The following is an 18746-nucleotide window of genomic DNA, read 5'->3' on the forward strand; positions in this document are numbered from 1 at the left end:
TCTTAAAAATCATCTTATTTTGGAATGGGACCTCAGGTGTTTGCAGACATGAGCTTTTGAATCAGTCTCCAAATTTCATAATTTATTTATGGGGAACTACTGTATGAATGGCATGTTTTGCTGTAGTCACACTTCATTCATGTCTGTCAGGTTCCAGGATGGTGATGTATTTCTGAATGATATACATTGAACACTGTTAACTGCTATTGACTACTTCCTTTCCCCTCCCACAAGAATGACTTGCCCTTCCCATTGGGCTGAAATGCATTAGCAACCTTTCTGCGAGGAACATCCCTCTTCCTTTATGGGAGAGATGCTGGCTGAGCCAATTTAATAGTATGGTCTGCATGTATTAATGTCTCCTGCCGAAGATACTACAAATATTTTATATAAGGTCTTCCCCATTAGGCAGCAATCTCCTCAGGGGTGGTATCCAGGTCTACTTTATCTTCACTTGTTCGTGGTATAAATTTGTACACTTTAGGGGATACGCTACAGGAAATGGTAGCTCAAGAAACTCTTGGGACTTACCAAAATAACCTCTTCAGGATAAATCTTGAAAAAATTAGGCCAAATCTCCCTAGAATTATGATCTCATTTGGTTTGAAGAGACGTCAGAGGTAACTTTTTCCTGATTGCTTATTTTACAAATTATGAAACCAAATCCCAGTGTAGCATTGTTCTAACTCCAGACTCTCTCTATCCGAGTCTCTCTCTGTCTCTCTCTCTCTGTCTCTCTCTCTGTCTCTGTCTCTGTATCTCTCTCTCTCTCTGTCTCTCTGTCTCTCTCTCTCTCCAGGTGCCTTTACTTTCAGCCTTGTTCTGCTTTGTGTGTCTCTCTGTGTGTGAATGTGTATGTGTGGGTGAGTAAATGTGTGTGTGTTTGTGTATATGAATATGTGTATGTGTGTGAATGAATATTTGTGTGTGAATGTGTATGTTTGTGTGTGTGTTTGTTTTGTGTAATATAACATTTTACATATAAGATAGTCATGTTATATTGCAAAAATAAATATTTAATGTAGAAGAGATTGTCCAGTATAAAGGAAAAAAAATCTTTCTCTTGTTTTTAACATCCTTATTAAGAAAAAAAAAGTGTTGTACTAAAAACAGGGGAAAAAAAGAACAATATTGAATGATCTTTTTTTTTTTTTCGGGAATATTTTTTTCCTGAGGACCCTCCCCCATTACTGTTTTGGGTAAGGGTTAATGCTTGGACTCCTGGGGTGCTGCAGGGAATGTATGGGGGCAATATATTTAGGAGGAAGACATTTGCATATGGCTCTTCAGAAACTGAAAGGGGTCAGAGTGCAGGCCTCTGGGAGCTAGGCAACTGTGAAGCTGAGGGAACTAGGTTTCAAATCAGTAGAAGCAGGTGGAGAGAGGGAGGGGTCTGCGGGCGGCGGAATTTCGCTGGGACCGGCGGGGCTGTCTCCGCTGGGAGGGGCCAGGCTGTCAGTGGCTGGGGCACTGGGAACCCGAGCGCAGCTTGGACAAGTGGACTGCACGCAGCGCCTGCCTGGTCTTTCACACTTCTCTGGGGACCTCAGGAGAGGAAGGAAGACTTTTGGATATGGGTGAGTGCAGCGGCTTCCCAAGGACCCGCAGGGCAGGAAGCAGGTGTTATTGAAAGAGACTGTGAACCACTGATTGCGCGCATTTCCCCTGGACCATCCCCTGCCATCCCCTGCTGCGCTTTGCTCTGTGGTACCTCTGGATTTATTCTAAGAAGGAGGAGGGAGGGAAGAGTTGGCACTTAAAGCAAAAAATGGTGCTTAGGGTGCCCGCGACTATGGTGTACCTTGCTTTGGACAGTATCTGAGGAATTTTTAAAAAGGAAGATTAGAAATAGCAAGCGGATTGTAAGGAGGAGCAGCACTATGACATATCTGATGAGGGCTTTGTGGTGCAAGTTGAAGCGAGTCATGAGTAAAGAAAACTTACAAAACTTTCAGCTCTTAACTCCTTTGAGTACAGAAACACATTGTGGCAGGGCGAGATTTGGGGACAGTTCCTTGTCCCTGTGTAAACTGAACGTTCGTTTGCTCAGAGGTTTTAAGTTGAGGCTGAAAGCTTCACTTTTCCTTGGAAGAATCTTGGTAAACGAAAGGACGCCCCAGTGGCTCAGGTCACGCACCTCATGGTAGCCTTGGAGCAGTTCAGCTTCGTTCCAGTTTCTCTGGAGTTCTAAGATGCAGCTTGGCACACTTCCAGGACAGTTCTGGGGTGCAGTGGAGGGGTGGAGGACTGGGTGTCTGTCCCGGAGATACAAATCCAGCATCAGAGGAAGTGGCTTAAGGTGAGAAAAGTTCTTAAAACAGTGGAGAAGTAATTCACGATCAGTGAACTTGGGTATGTTTGTTCAGCTTATGCGGAAAGTGCTCGTTCAGTATTGCATTTCCACAGTTACTGATCCACCAGCAGCGGGGGATTTACTATGCAAACGCCAGTGGACTCCTTGCTTCCGGTCCAAGTCCATTAGTCGCCCCTCCCCCGCTGCTCCCTTGTCCTTTGTTGTAAGTGATTTCACCCAGAGCAAAGGAGCCCTTTGGGCTGACATGCCCCTGTAGAAATTCCTAAATTCCCACAGGCTCAGCGTTAGGGGATGCTCTGACTACTAAGCAGTGGGATTTATACACACTGGCCAACTTGGAAGAAAAGAAAACAGAAAAGGCGAAGAACATTTTTGCCTATGAATGTCAACTGTGATCAAGACATTAATAGTCTCTTCTTGCTTGACCCTGCAAGAGTCTTAGAAAGACTCATTTTCTTTTAAGTCCTTTGTAATAAAAGTGTTAGAAATGATCTTTAGAGTGGGGTCTAAGTGGAAGATTTTAAAACATGGAAATACCTTCAGGTTACGTAAAACCAACCACTTCCACAATGTTAAAGAAAGTGGGCTTTGAAGAATACATACAGTGTAGGAGAATATCAACTGAAGAAGGTGGCTCTCTCTTAAATGAAAAGCCAAAATACTTGATTTTATGTAATTATGTAATTGTCTCTATTAAAAACATTAAGATGCTAGTATTTAGAAAACATGACATTATTTACCCTGATCAACTTAAGCTTGGATTGGCTGGCTATCAACAGTTAAATTTTCCCATCTTAGAGTTAATTATTTCTCTAGTTTGTATTTTCAAACCATAAAGAAAATGATTGACTCTGAATTTTACTTTGGTTTTCATGGGTAGATCACGAATCCAAAGTATATAAAGTGCTGTGGGGCAAGGTTCGAGTTAGTACCCACATTTCTGGAGTGATCTGGAGTTTAACCTTAGTTCTTATAACTATTGGTTCATCGGAATAGACTCATGTAGGTGTCAGTTCCCTGGTGAGAGACAGGAAGTAGAGGAATGAGGGACAAACCACAGGTTAGGAAACAACAAAGGGAAACAAAATAAAACAAAACCATGAAGTCAATCAACTGGTATTCAGCAAGAGAGAGTGAGAATCTACAGCCAAGACTCAGGATGGAAATTAGGAGAGAGGATCCACAGGAAAGTTAGAAGAGCCAACGAGAGAGGCAAGGAAAAAGTTTGCACAGAAACAGGATAGAGATAGAAACTACTTTATTATTGACGTTACATTTTTCCTCTTCCTTTTCACTTGTAAAAAACAGAATTTCACTTCTTAATGCCTTTTATTTGCAGGTGGTAAGTTATTAATGAGTGACTCAGAAATGGAGTTTAGGGTCCTGGGATAACAGAGAAAACAGTACAGGAAAATGTTGCACTGTCCGAGCAGGCTGTAACTTTCTTTTTCTGGTGTGGGAATTGAAAATTTAACCAGGAGGTTGTGGCACATACTTTTAATCCCAGCACTCAGGAGGCAGAAGCAGGCAGATCTCTGAATTGGAGGCTGGCCTGGACTATGGAGTGAGTTTCAGGACACCAGGGCTACACAAATAAACCTTGTCTCTTATAAAACCAAAGAAAACAGGAAAAAAAGTAATGAAAGGAAATGGGACTGTGAGGATGAGCATAGTACTCACTGATTGTAAGAGAACTTCTTACTCTACCTCTGTGGAAGGGTGAGCATAATTGTCAATCCAATCATCTGAATAATTTATAGTCATCACATCTATGACGCATGTGGCCAATTCTCACAAAACAAAATAAGTTCTGTACAAACTAGGGAAATTCAGATAAGAGGTCTTCTTCCTTGGTTTGGCTACCAACACTTCCATTTTGCCTTAAACTTTTCTGAAAAAAAAATGTTAGAGAAAATAATCTACATTGAAAAATGCAGGGGCCAAGTATTTTCCGAGCATATAAATATTTTAGCTTCAAGGTTAACATTAACTACCATTCCTGTTTCTCCAACTGTGGAATTTCAGAGTCCAGGAAAGAGATAGGACAAAATATTTAAATTTTTTTCCCCTAAGTGTGTTAGTCACTGCTTTACTTAAATATGTGTGAGTGCATGTGTATAAGAGTTCCCGCCAGGCGTGGTGGCACACACCTCTAATCCCAGCACTCAGGAGGCAGAGGCAGGCAGATTTCTGAGTTCAAGGCCAGTCTGGTCTACAAAGTGAATTCCAGGACAGCCAGGGCTACACAGAGAAACCCTGTCTTGATAAACCAAAAAAAAAAAAAAAAAAAAAAAAAAAAGAGTTCCCAAGCTTTGGTGGAAAATACACCTATATAATGAATTGGTTACTTGAAAGAGACAGTGTAAGCAACATTGGTTAAGGGGCAGGAGAGAAGGGATAAGTGGCATAAAGTAGGAAAAGGTATGAGTTACCAATTATGTGCTAAATGTCCTAAGTTAGAAGCTTGAAATGTGATACCATAAAATTCACTGATAGATCAAAAGCCCATACACTTTGACAACAAAGACAAGACGAGACTATATTTTTTCTGCCATTTATTTTCAAATAAAAATGGAGTTGGTTAAGGAAATTTAAAGCTGTTGAGAAATTTGGAATATGGGCTTCTAAAAGTATTTCCAGAGACAAGCAATATAATATAAACAACTATGAACAAGACATAAATAGACAATGTTTGAAAGAGATCACTTTTATAAATCATTGAAGACTTTCTGTCTTGTGTTGGATGATACTATAAATTTACGTAGCTATAAATTTATGTACTATAAATTGACGTAGCTCAGACTATTGTTCAGTAATAGCAAGAGGTAAAACATGTGAATCTAATGAGTTCATTTTTTTTTTTTAAAATCAAGTGTGTTGTGTGCTTCTAGAGTTGAGTCTAGACTAATAATAACAATGCTTATGTATCATTTAACTCCCTAGGATATTATTTTCCTTAGAGAGTTATAATAATCTAATAACATTGTGAGCCAGATAAAGATAAATTAGTGCCACATGTGTCTTTTGCTGTAAATAAACCATTCTTCAAGTGAGTTTATGAAACGATTCATTAATAACTCTCATGGCTCTATGTGGTAACTATCAGTTCCTCACTTCTTACTTGCAGTCTTGAGTTGTTACTGTGTAATTTCAGCTTGGTATTCAACCATCTGTAGGCTTCATCAAACTGATGATCTGAGATAGCTCACAAATAGCTGGCAGCTGATAGTGTCTGTTAATTGTAGGTTCAACTGTGACCATCTTTGGGTTTTTCTGAAAATAGTGAAGGTTTCCAAGAAAAAGCCTACCAAAAGGAACCTTCTAAGATGCCCAGGGGCTGACCTAGCTAGCATCGAGGAAGTGTCCCAGTATAGGAGTTCTGCTGTATTTTTTTGACCATAAAGGTCGAGAATAAGGGTGTTGAATTCAAGGCTAAGAAATCAGGTCCAGCATCTTATTGTCAAATACTGGCTGACGTAAGGAGAGCTGGAAGTGGACAGAGCTGACTAATCTCTCTCATTCTTAAAGCAAGTGCCTTATGAATGTGTTCATATTGCATTTACTACTGGATACTAAGTAAAATTCTTTGAAACACATATTTTAAGTGAGAATCTCTAATTAGGAATGTGAAACTATTTCATTAGAGTAAGCCATACCAAAATTTCACAGCAAAACACTTTGTGGAAATCAGTCCTTGGGTGGAAATATGGTGGTTGATTCCATAGAGTAAACTCTACTCCAAATGGTGGCAATAAAATCAGCTAGTCTTTCTTATTTTTCATGTAAATCTGAAAATCTAAGGGGGTCATAAATTAATATTTTATTTATAATGTACTTATAACTGAGAATATGTCATAAGGTCAAATGTGGAAAAAAGTAGAAAAGATATTTACTAGCCTTTTGTAAATATCACATACTCATTGATGATCTGTTTGTGAAATTGTGAAATTGACATTGTTTCATTTTTCTAGAGTATATTAATTTTATAAATGTATTATTGTAATTGGTATACTTAATTATACTTCCCTTTGAAAAGATATACTTAAATTAACTATGTAAAATTCTACTTGATAAAACTTCATGTAAGTCTTTATGTTACTTTTAACTGTCACAATGAAAAATGAAAGGTCCTATTTAGACAGCTGAAAAACAAAGAAAACCTATTTTAAATGAGATGTTTAAATTCAAAGACAGGATTCATTTCAGCTTAGAAGTTTAGAGATCCTAAACCGTTAGATTCTTGCTCTGTCTGAACTTGTTTTATTTGTGGTCATTCTGTTACAAACTGTTAAAAAGAAATAGAAACTAGAAACAGTTCGTATGAAGCTGTGTATATTTACTATTCAAAGTATAACAAGCATATAAACCTCCACCTTGAGGAATCAAAACTTTGTTTTTATACACACATGCTTGCTAGGGTGTGCATGCAAGCACACACACACACACACACACACACACACACACACACATACACACACCTGCGGGAAAATGGATCAAGCGCTAAGCAATTTAAAGAAATTATTGTTTAGTTTGTTAAAATATTCATTTACTACTTATTCTAGGAGATACACTTAAAGACTGTTATAAAGAATTAAGTGCCTCTTGCTACTTCTCTGTCTTTTTTCAACAGAATCTCTAATATTATTAGAATAGCAGAGTCTATTAAATACTGATTTCTGGGTAAGACTCCTGAAATTCACATTCAGAATGCTTGGTCTTCAGACTTCTAGCTACAGTTTTCCTGCTCAGTTCAATTAATTTTGGGTCAAGAAGTGTGGGTCTGGGTTGAAAATAAAATGTCCAGAATACTTCTCTTCCTCACCAAGCTGATTGTGCTACTCATTACAATTTAATCATTTTCTTGTATCAAATGTATTAATTCATAATCATCACCACTTAAACATTCGTTACCATGACTTACGTTTTGAGATATTCACATTTCCACTCCACCATACTATAACTGGATAAGTGAAATGCAGTTATAGCTTGTGTCCCTTATTGCTTATGGGAAACCTAATTGTGGCATTTTTCTTTTAGAATTTGCTGAACTTTTCTCCCTTAAAATTACTCATGACATCCAAACTTAAGGCTTCAGGTGTTGTTTATAAACAAAAACAATATATATGCATATTTACATGTATATATGTATTTACATATATACACACACATACATTGTTTCTGTTTAAAAACAACTGAAGCCATGAGTCTGAAAGTTATGTTTTGTCAAGTATATATACATATACACATATATGTATATATATATTTATATATATGTATATATGTAACATACAATATTCCATTCTTGTGTGCTCCGTTGTCTATTTTGAGCCCTACTTCTTCAACATCAGTATGCTCAGAACTAAACCACCCACTAAGGTCTAACTCTTTATATTCTTTCATCTAACTCCTCTCCCTGTGATAGGTAACATAAAGAGGTACTCTTAGTTAAAAAAGAGATGTTGAAAAAGATATTTGAATGCAATGTTCACTGAATTATTAAATGAATACATATTGCTAAGAGAATGTGGCCAAAGTATGAATATAATGCACAAACACTTGAAACTTAAGTCAACATTATATCCAAATAAAATATATCACCAGGTGTGGTGGTTCACAGTTTTCATCCAGGCAGTAAGAAGGCAGAGGTAGGCAGATATCTGAGTTTGAGGCCAATCTGGCCTACCTGAAGTTACATGGTTACAATGTTACATAATGAAGTCCACTCCAAAGACAAATAAAATCCATCTCTTTTTCTATAAACCCTCAATGCCTAATTTGTACCTGTCTTTTGACTGTTAGCAGTTATTTTTTAAGACATAGTTTCTCTTCATTATTTGGTGCGAAGTCTGGAATCTGGGAGTAGCATTTTCCAGATAGCTGGCCAAGATATCATCAAATTACTGAATTATAAGGTATTAATTTTACCTTCTTTATCTCCTTTACCAACATACACAGTAAATGAAGTAGAGAACTAATTGTTGGCGAATGTAAAACATTAGTCTTCATGGTGGTAAGAGAAGGAAAAGATGGCAAAGTGTGTCTGTTCAGACAGGATAAGGACATGAGTAGGTTGAACCAGACAAAGACCCTTGTCATTTGATAATCAACAGAGCAAAACTGAAGGACCTACTTTAAAAAAAAAAAAAAAAGCATCAGAGTAAAGTAATTCAGTTAGCCAAAGAAGAAAAACACTTGAAATGAATGACCTACAATGTTCAAGAACCCAGAGAAATCAAATATAGTTCTTTAAGGATTTTTTTCCAACTTTATCCAAAATTGATTTTTTCATATACTATATCCTAACTAGGGTTTTCTCTTCTATTTCTCCCAGCTTCTCCCCACTTTCCCTCCTATCTCAATCTACAACCTTTCTATTTCTTATTAGAAAACAAACAGGCTCGTAAAGAATATAAAATTAAATGAAAATGATATAATATAAAATATAAAGCAAAATCTAACATATTGGAATAGGACAAAACAAACAGACAGAAGGAAAGAGCACCCCAAAAGTCACAAGAACCAGATAATAACACAACACAGAGACCCATTCATTTGTACAATCAGGAATCCCATAAAAACAATAAACTAGAAGCCACAATATGGATCTGAAACCACAAAGAGAATTCTTTTGAAATGTGAATAAAATAAAAAATAAGAGGAAACAAACAAACAAACAAACAACCCTCAACAAATATGAGACAAGAAACCTCTAAAGATACCATTGAGTTCATTGTCTGTTGGCCATCTACTTTTCGACATGCAATCTACCCTTAGGAGTAGTTTGTTTCCCTAGTATGTTTTCCATCTTGTGATGTGGGTCTTGAGTCAAATCAGATACTGGTTGGTTACCCCCACAAACTTTGAGCCATCATTGCACTAGCATATCTTGCAGATAGGATACCATTATAGATTAAGGGGTTTGTCATTGGGTTGGTGTTTATATTTCTTTTTGGTAGCAGGCAGAGTTTCTCCCTGTACCAAAGATGCTAGTGAACATTGGGTAAAGGAGCTATGTAAGGCACCAGCTGAACTCCTCCATTTTCAATGAGTTCTAGAGTCCTTATATTCTGCAATGGGGTCTTGCCATCAGTTTGTGGAGAGCAAAATAAAACCTTAGCAGCAACCTGAATTATTTGATGGTTCCCGTGGGATCCTTTTGGCCAATTAGATGTAACACACTCCTGGTACTAGAATCTTTGGTGACAAATGATAGCCACCTGAGGATCTTCCCCCTTTACTTGGCAATTTCATTTAGATCGTCTTCTTATATGTATATATTTTAGGAAACTTCTACTGTATTTCATTTTCACACTACTCCTCAATAACCTTTACTTTCCCTGTATTCCCTCCCTTACTCCCTTCCTTCCCTCTCCTCTCTTGATCCTCCTATTGTTTGTTTGTTTTTGTTTTGCTTTTCCAAGATGATAGCTCACTATGTAGTCCTGGGTGTCCTGGAACTGACTATGAATACTAATCTGGCTTTAAATCCAGTGACCCGCTAGCTGGTATTAAAGGTGTGCACCCCGTGCCAGACTCTTTAAATCTAGTTTTGAAAGTAAAAATAAATTTACTCATAAAAATGTTTGATAGCATCTAAGGACTTTTTAAATGGACTAATAACACCCATTCCCGTGACTGTATTACACTTATTATTCTTAGTAATAAGTAGAAGTATTATATAATTGAAAATCAAGCTAGTAAGTGAATCAAAAGCAAGGAAACACTATGCTTGCATCCTCATCAGGGAGATGTCAGGAGGTAACCAGGCATACTTCCTGTCACTGATAATGCTGATCTATGCTATTCTGACTCACAGTTGTAAATTCAGGATTTAGACAAATTAGTCCACAAACGCCAGTCAGCTTTGAACCACTGCATACTAATAACTAAGATAATAAATAAATCAAGACCTGGACCAGATACTGCTTCTTTTATAGAAAAGTGTCTCACCACAGCACACAGATTATTTACTGTTAGGAATTTCTTTGTGGTTTTCATCTTGACCTTCTAACAGCTAGCAGTAGTCTTTAGTATAAGAATTGTCACTTTATTGCTACCTCAGATTTCTTTTATCCATATCAAGTGAAGATGAAATAAAAACAAAACTGAAAATAACAGAACATCAAACAATATTCTCAAGTGTTAACGGAGGCATCAGTAGTTACATATGCAATGCTAACTTTAGTTCATTATTAATTTTTGTATAGTAATAATACCTTATTATTTATTAATATGTGATATAGTAAGTTGATATTTTTACTTTTATTTAAAAGATTTTTATTGAGTGTATGATATATGTGTCTAGAGGGTACAAATGCCAAGCTGTGTATGTGGAGGACATAATAAAACTTTGTGGGGTCAGTTTTCCCATTTCACCTTTCTATAGGGATTATGGCTAACATCAAATTCAAGTCATCAGGCTTGCGCAGTGACATCTTTATGCAGTGAGCCATTTCACTGGCCTGCTTGAAATTTTGATGAGTAAATTTGTATTTATTTTAATATCCTGAACTTTTGATGCATGTTGCTATTTATGTGTGGGGATTTGGGGCATTTTATTTTGTTTATTTGGTTTACATTTCTATTTGTGATCTCAACATAGTACCTTTGTCCTAAGGTAATTATAATGTTATAGGAATCAATTTGCAATCCTAGAAAGGATGGTTTAGTCACTGGTAATACTCTATGCTTGTAAAGTCATAATGTGATCATATCCTGATCCCAAGCAAAGAATTAATTTTGTTATTATTTAAATATCCAAGTCCAGAGAATGGAATACTATCAGATAAAATAAGCGTCACTGTTGACTTACTCCTTGGGGGCATACTATTTTGAATGTGTCTCTCTTTTTAATAAAGGAAACCATGAATTTCAAAATGTTAAAATGGATTTATTTTCAAAACAATTTTGAAGGCATATTTTATTTATTTAAAAAAATAAATTAAAATGAACCAACTATATACTCAATTCTCTTTTTGAAAGGATAGCAACATTGGATTCTTGGTGAGTTCTTTGCATTCCTCTTTTTGGCCCTGTACTAAATGGTACAGAACACGAATAATTACATACTAGATATGCGTAGGATGTATGACCTGGTTATCCATCAATGCCAACCTTCTAACATTATTCTCTTCAACAGTAAGATCTAAAAAGAAGGAAATTATTTTGTCCTTTAATTATATGTCAAAAAGCAACTTCACTGTGAAGTTTCTGGAGAGAAAAATAACAGAACATTGTACCAAATTAACATTGTGCCAAAGGATGTTAAGTGATACAAGTGACACAGAAATCACTGGGGAAAATTAGTTTTAATTTCATCCATTCTATGTCTCCTTAACTGATAATCTATTTACTCAATAGGTACAATAAATAATTCCTAGTTCAAAGCAGCTGAGACAGAAAGTAACACTCACCGTAAAGAGTAAAAAACTTAAAAAAAAAAACTCAATTCACATGTCTCATTATGAGTATAATATTGTAAGTGAGGCTAGCAGCTATTCCACGTGGAAGATTATCCCTCCCAGCAAAGACAACCTTCGGAATTTATTTTAGTGTTGATTTGACTGAAAAGGGAACAGGTACCTTTAAGGGTAAACCTCACGCCCGCTTTGATTGTGAGTACAGTGACATAATGAGAGCCATAGAGGAAGAATAATTTCCATCACTAAAGCACATCTGCTTACTGAGATTTAAAAAAAAAATGTACACTCAGGGAACCACATGATTATTCTGAAGAGATAGCAATTAGTATAATGGTTTATTAAAAACACTGGATAAGACTAGAAGAGATCTAGAGGGGTTATAGTCATACAAGGTTTATGAAAGAGTGCTTTGAAGAGGAATAGGGTGGCTTGGGACTTTATTAGGAGATAAGGCCAGTAATGAGGAGGAAATAGCCCATGAAGACCAGCAAAATAACCTTGACTGTGGGGTGTGCATGCGCTGCAATACATCTGAATTTTCTTTCACTCCAGTTTTACTCAAAAAACTATAGTTATCTCTACTAAAATTTTCATCCTTGGAAAGGTATGTGGTACCACACCCTAGCCAGCATTTTTATAAACAAAGTAAAAAGTGCCCTGGCAGTGAGCCGAGCAGAGATTCAACTAATCAGACATCTTATCCTTCCTGTTTCCCTACTCTATTACTCCAAATCTAGACCTTCCCTCATCTCAGCTACCATACCAAACGTACTGCAGCCTGTTCAGAATGTTTGTCCTATACAGATTATATCGTCAACCCACAGCTTTTAAAAACAGTATTCTCAATTTTTAAAGTTACTATAGAAGATACTGGGTTTCATTCTAGCATTGTAACACATCTATCAACTGCAGCTTGTTCATGTTTCTCTCCTTCCACCCCAGCCTCCTCTTCCTTCTCCCCTCACTTGGTCTCCCCTTGTTTCTCCCATTCAATTACTTCCTGATCAGGCAACATTAGCAATGCTGGGAGACAAAGCTATCCCATCAGACTTGGTTACAAATGTAATAACAAAACAGATATTAGAAATGATGAGAGCACAAAAATTCCTTTATGGGAAGAATAAGACAGGGATGAAGTTGGCATTTCAGTGAGAACCTGGAAGAAAATACCACATATAAGCAAAAACTGAGAATAGTCACAGTTCTGGTAATTGCCAGTTAATTCAACTCTATGTCACATACCTGAAACTAAATAGGAGAGTGATTCAGAATATTTCTTGTTGGTCCAATGGTTGAAAGTAGCTATGCCAATCTGTTTATAAATCTTCCATGACTCCCTGCCACCTTACATGGTCCTCCAGGGAGAATGTATCAGATGGTGCTCTTTATAGAAGACACATTTATGAAGCCTGTGCTCCCAGGCTGACCATATATACATAGAACTTCCAAACAAGTTTTAAAGTCTATCTAGATCACTACCATGATCCAATCTGAAATTTAAAACATCAGATCTAGAGATGTGAAGATTCTAATAATAAATAAAATAATTTATTTTATTTTATTAAGTATAACTTAATAGGATGTTGTGATGATCAGAATAAGTTTAAAGATCTAAAATATAAATGTTTTGGTTGTATGTAAATATGATCCATGAGCATAGCAAAACTGCAGATTGTTCCTTCTTGACTGTTGCGAGACGTCCATTCTGCTCCATCCTGCTTAATAGTTCAATCCATGTGTGATCGACTTAAAACAGCGAAGAGAGAAAGAGTCCTTTTGTTTGTAACTTATGGTTTACAGTCTTACCTTTAGGTCTCTACAATCTGGAATCATCTTTCATTCACTTTCGTTTTTCTATTTTCCCCTTTCTGGCTTTATTTTATTTTATTTTATTTTATTTTTTGTTGCTGTTTTGTTTTGTTTGTTTTTTTGTTTTCTGTTTTTGTTTTTTGCTTTTTTTTGGCTTTTATAATTCAAATAATGCATGCTTGAAGAAGGCTATAGTCCTTGGTGTTGAAAGACTCATTCATTTCTCTCTTATCTTCAATGTTAGGGACTGATTCAAAACAGCATAATCAAAACAAAGCAGAGCACAGCATAATTAAAATCATGTCTTCTGAATAGGTAATTACAAAACTAATTGGATATTGGTAATTATTTTCTTTTTACCTGTTCCTGGCTCCTTTCTCAGTTAATATGTAGTGCTATGTACAGATGAAGTTCAGATGCAATTATGTACAGGGTCTATCTCACCACCAGGAAGCAGGACTTTTCTGTGTGATCTTCCATTTCCTGCAAGGACTACAGAATTGAGGTACAAGTGCCTTTTGTTTTCCTCAAGTTGAGTCCTTCTGTTTTCTTTGTCACTGGCTTTCATCCTCTGTCCCACTGGCTGTGGCTCAGTGTTTATTTATTGGCTGTTTAGTATGGAGAAACATCCAGTCTTTCAACATTGACAACAAATCCAAATAATGAGCCTGCCCATCACGCTACACTGGGTATCATCTTTGCCTGTTAGGCTCTTGGCTGGTTTTTTGCTGTATTTGACTATCCTCAAAGTTTGGGAGTTCTGACTGCGGGTTGTTATTTTCCAATTCTTATTAACACTTGCCAAATCTTTTGTCATGCATCTTTATACTCATGACAGCTTCTAGGTCAAATTTTAGTTTTGATCACTGGATCTTTAGAAGGAAAGCTAAGGAACTGACAGACATAGCCAGCTCCTTTTTTTATGCTGGCAATGGATACTGATTAGCTGTGTGCTAGTTGTTGAAGTCATAGCAACAAGTCCTACTTACTATCTTTTAGGCATCTCAATTAAGTTTCTTTGGTCTTTGGAAATATAACTACAATTAAGTTTCATCTCCTGGAGAAAATGAGTATGTTCAGGAGAACAACTTCATAGAGTTAATTAAGAACTCTTTTCTAGAGTTCATTTTTAAACTGGTAAGTTATTTGTACTCCTTCATTTTCCTTTTGTTTCCAGGTTTTATAATAGGCTTTTGATGGATTTAATCTTTTAATTTCAAACTGACTATTTGCCAAGATTCTGGATGCCTTTGCTGAGGCTACCAAGTTAAGTATATGCATCAGCAACCAGAGGAAAAACACTAACGTTGGGCAGAGAAGCAATGAATACCAAGCGGCATTTTCTTTTTTTTTTTTTTTTTTTTTTTTTTTTTTCCATTTTTTATTAGGTATTTAGCTCATTTACATTTCCAATGCTATACCAAAAGTCCCCCTTACCCACCCACCCCCACTCCCCTACCCACCCACTCCCCCCCTCCTTTGGCCCTGGCGTTCCCCTGTACCGGGGCACACAAAGTCTGCGTGTCCAATGGGCCTCTCTTTCCAGTGATGGCCGACTAGGCCATCTTTTGATACATATGCAGCTAGAGTCAAGAGCTCAGGGGTACTGGTTAGTTCATAATGTTGTTCCACCTATAGGGTTGAAGATCCCTTTAGCTCCTTGGGTACTTTCTCTAGCTCCTCCATTGGGAGCCCTGTGATCCATCCATTAGCTGACTGTGAGCATCCACTTCTGTGTTTGCTAGGCCCCGGCATAGTCTCACAAGAGACAGCTACATCTGGGTCCTTTCGATAAAATCTTGCTAGTATATGCAATGGTGTCAGCGTTTGGATGCTGATTATGGGGTGGATCCCTGGATATGGCAGTCTCTACATGGTCCATCCTTTCATCTCAGCTCCAAACTTTGTTTCTGTAACTCCTTCCATGGGTGTTTTGTTCCCACTTCTAAGGAGGGGCATAGTGTCCACACTTCAGTCTTCATTTTTCTTGAGTTTCATGTGTTTAGGAAATTGTATCTTATATCGTGGGTATCCTAGGTTTTGGGCTAGTATCCACTTATCAGTGAGTACATATTGTGTGAGTTCCTTTGTGATTGTGTTACCTCACTCAGGATGATGCTCTCCAGGTCCATCCATTTGGCTAGGAATTTCATAAATTCATTCTTTTTAATAGCTGAGTAGTACTCCATTGTGTAGATGTACCACATTTTCTGTATCCATTCCTCTGTTGAGGGGCATCTGGGTTCTTTCCAGTTTCTGGCTATTATAAATAAGGCTGCTATGAACATAGTGGAGCATGTGTCCTTCTTACCAGTTGGGGCTTCTTCTGGATATATGCCCAGGAGAGGTATTGCTGGATCCTCCGGTAGTACTATGTCCAATTTTCTGAGGAACCGCCAGACTGATTTCCAGAGTGGTTGTACAAGCCTGCAATCCCACCAACAATGGAGGAGTGTTCCTCTTTCTCCACATCCTCGCCAGCATCTGCTGTCACCTGAATTTTTGATCTTAGCCATTCTCACTGGTGTGAGGTGGAATCTCAGGGTTGTTTTGATTTGCATTTCCCTGATGATTAAGGATGTTGAACATTTTTTCAGGTGCTTCTCTGCCATTCGGTATTCCTCAGGTGAGAATTCTTTGTTCAGTTCTGAGCCCCATTTTTTAAGGGGGTTATTTGATTTTCTGAGGTCCACCTTCTTGAGTTCTTTATATATGTTGGATATTAGTCCCCTATCTGATTTAGGATAGGTAAAGATCCTTTCCCAGTCTGTTGGTGGTCTTTTTGTCTTATAGACAGTGTCTTTTGCCTTGCAGAAACTTTGGAGTTTCATTAGGTCCCATTTGTCAATTCTCGATCTTACAGCACAAGCCATTGCTGTTCTGTTCAGGAATTTTTCCCCTGTGCCCATATCTTCAAGGCTTTTCCCCACTTTCTCCTCTATAAGTTTCAGTGTCTCTGGTTTTATGTGAAGTTCCTTGATCCACTTAGATTTGACCTTAGTACAAGGAGATAAGTATGGATCGATTCGCATTCTTCTACATGATAACAACCAGTTGTGCCAGCACCAATTGTTGAAAATGCTGTCTTTCTTCCACTGGATGGTTTTGGCTCCCTTGTCGAAGATCAAGTGACCATAGGTGTGTGGGTTCATTTCTGGGTCTTCAATTCTATTCCATTGGTCCACTTGTCTGTCTCTATACCAGTACCATGCAGTTTTTATCACAATTGCTCTGTAGTAAAGCTTTAGGTCAGGCATGGTGATTCCACCAGAGGTTCTTTTATCCTTGAGAAGAGTTTTTGCTATCCTCGGTTTTTTGTTATTCCAGATGAATTTGCAAATTGCTCCTTCTAATTCGTTGAAGAATTGAGTTGGAATTTTAATGGGGATTGCATTGAATCTGTAGATTGCTTTTGGCAAGATAGCCATTTTTACAATGTTGGTCCTGCCAATCCATGAGCATGGGAGATCTTTCCATCTTCTGAGATCTTCTTTAATTTCTTTCTTCAGGGACTTGAAGTTTTTATCATACAGATCTTTCACTTCCTTCGTTAGAGTCACGCCGAGATATTTTATATTATTTGTGGCTATTGAGAAGGGTGTTGTTTCCCTAATTTCTTTCTCAGCCTGTTTATTCTTTGTGTAGAGAAAGGCCATTGACTTGTTTGAGTTAATTTTATATCCAGCTACTTCACCGAAGCTGTTTATCAGGTTTAGGAGTTCTCTGTTGGAATTTTTAGGGTCACTTATATATACTATCATATCATCTGCAAAAAGTGATATTTTGACTTCCTCTTTTCCAATTTGTATCCCCTTGATCTCCTTTTGTTGTCGAATTGCTCTGGCTAATACTTCAAGTACTATGTTGAAAAGGTAGGGAGAAAGTGGGCAGCCTTGTCTAGTCCCTGATTTTAGTGGGATTGCTTCCAGCTTCTCTCCATTTACTTTGATGTTGGCTACTGGTTTGCTGTAGATTGCTTTTATCATGTTTAGGTATTGGCCTTGAATTCCTGATCTTTCCAGAACTTTTATCATGAATGGGTGTTGGATCTTGTCAAATGCTTTTTCTGCATCTAACGAGATGATCATGTGGTTTTTGTCTTTGAGTTTGTTTATATAATGGATTACATTGATGGATTTTCGTATATTAAACCATCCCTGCATCCCTGGAATAAAACCTACTTGGTCAGGATGGATGATTGCTTTAATGTGTTCTTGGATTCGGTTAGCGAGAATTTTATTAAGGATTTTTGCATCGATGTTCATAAGAGAAATTGGTCTGAAGTTCTCTATCTTTGTTGGATCTTTCTGTGGTTTAGGTATCAGAGTAATAGTGGCTTCATAAAATGAGTTGGGTAGAATACCTTCTACTTCTATCTTGTGAAAAAGTTTGTGCAGAACTGGAGTTAGATCTTCTTTGAAGGTCTGATAGAACTCTGCACTAAACCCGTCTGGTCCTGGGCTTTTTTTGGCTGGGAGACTATTAATAACTGCTTCTATTTCTTTAGGGGATATGGGACTGTTTAGAAGGTCAACTTGATCCTGATTCAACTTTGGTACCTGGTATCTGTCCAGAAATTTGTCCATTTCGTCCAGGTTTTCCAGTTTTGTTGAGTATAGCCTTTTGTAGAAGGATCTGATGGTGTTTTGGATTTCTTCAGGATCTGTTGTTATGTCTCCCTTTTCATTTCTGATTTTGTTAATTAGGATTTTGTCCCTGTGTCCTTTAGTGAGTCTAGCTAAGGGTTTATCTATCTTGTTGATTTTCTCAAAGAACCAACTCCTCGTTTGGTTAATTCTTTGAATAGTTCTTCTTGTTTCCACTTGGTTGATTTCACCCCTGAGTTTGATTATTTCCTGCCGTCTACTCCTCTTGGGTGAATTTGCTTCCTTTTTTTCTAGAGCTTTTAGATGTGTTGTCAAGCTGCTAGTATGTGCTCTCTCCCGTTTTTTCTTGAAGGCACTCATAGCTATGAGTTTCCCTCTTATAAATGCTTTCATTGTGTCCCAAAGGTTTGGGTACGTTGTGGCTTCATTTTCATTAAACTCTAAAAAGTCTTTAATTTCTACAAAGACTCAAAACAATTTTTAGTCAATAAAATTATTCTGAGAGAATACAGCTAAAATTACTTTCTAAAGAAACCAAGATTTACTAATACCTTTTATTTTTATTTAAATTTACAATAAAGCTGGATTAAACTA

General features: G+C 37.2%; 1 protein-coding gene across 1 annotated transcript in view; it reads left to right on the top strand.

The window, feature by feature from the left end:
* The first annotated feature begins 1360 nt into the window (after positions 1–1360).
* Gpm6a (glycoprotein m6a) overlaps positions 1361–18746 on the top strand; it is a 281445-nt gene continuing 264059 nt past the window's right edge. Inside the window, exon 1 of the mRNA NM_001253754.1 lies at positions 1361–1577. Coding sequence (NP_001240683.1) covers positions 1574–1577 — 4 coding nt within the window. The 5' untranslated portion in view covers positions 1361–1573. The remainder of the gene's footprint in view (positions 1578–18746) is intronic.

Source organism: Mus musculus, chromosome 8, assembly GCF_000001635.26.
Source record: "Mus musculus strain C57BL/6J chromosome 8, GRCm38.p6 C57BL/6J".
NCBI classification, from domain to species: domain Eukaryota; kingdom Metazoa; phylum Chordata; class Mammalia; order Rodentia; family Muridae; genus Mus; species Mus musculus.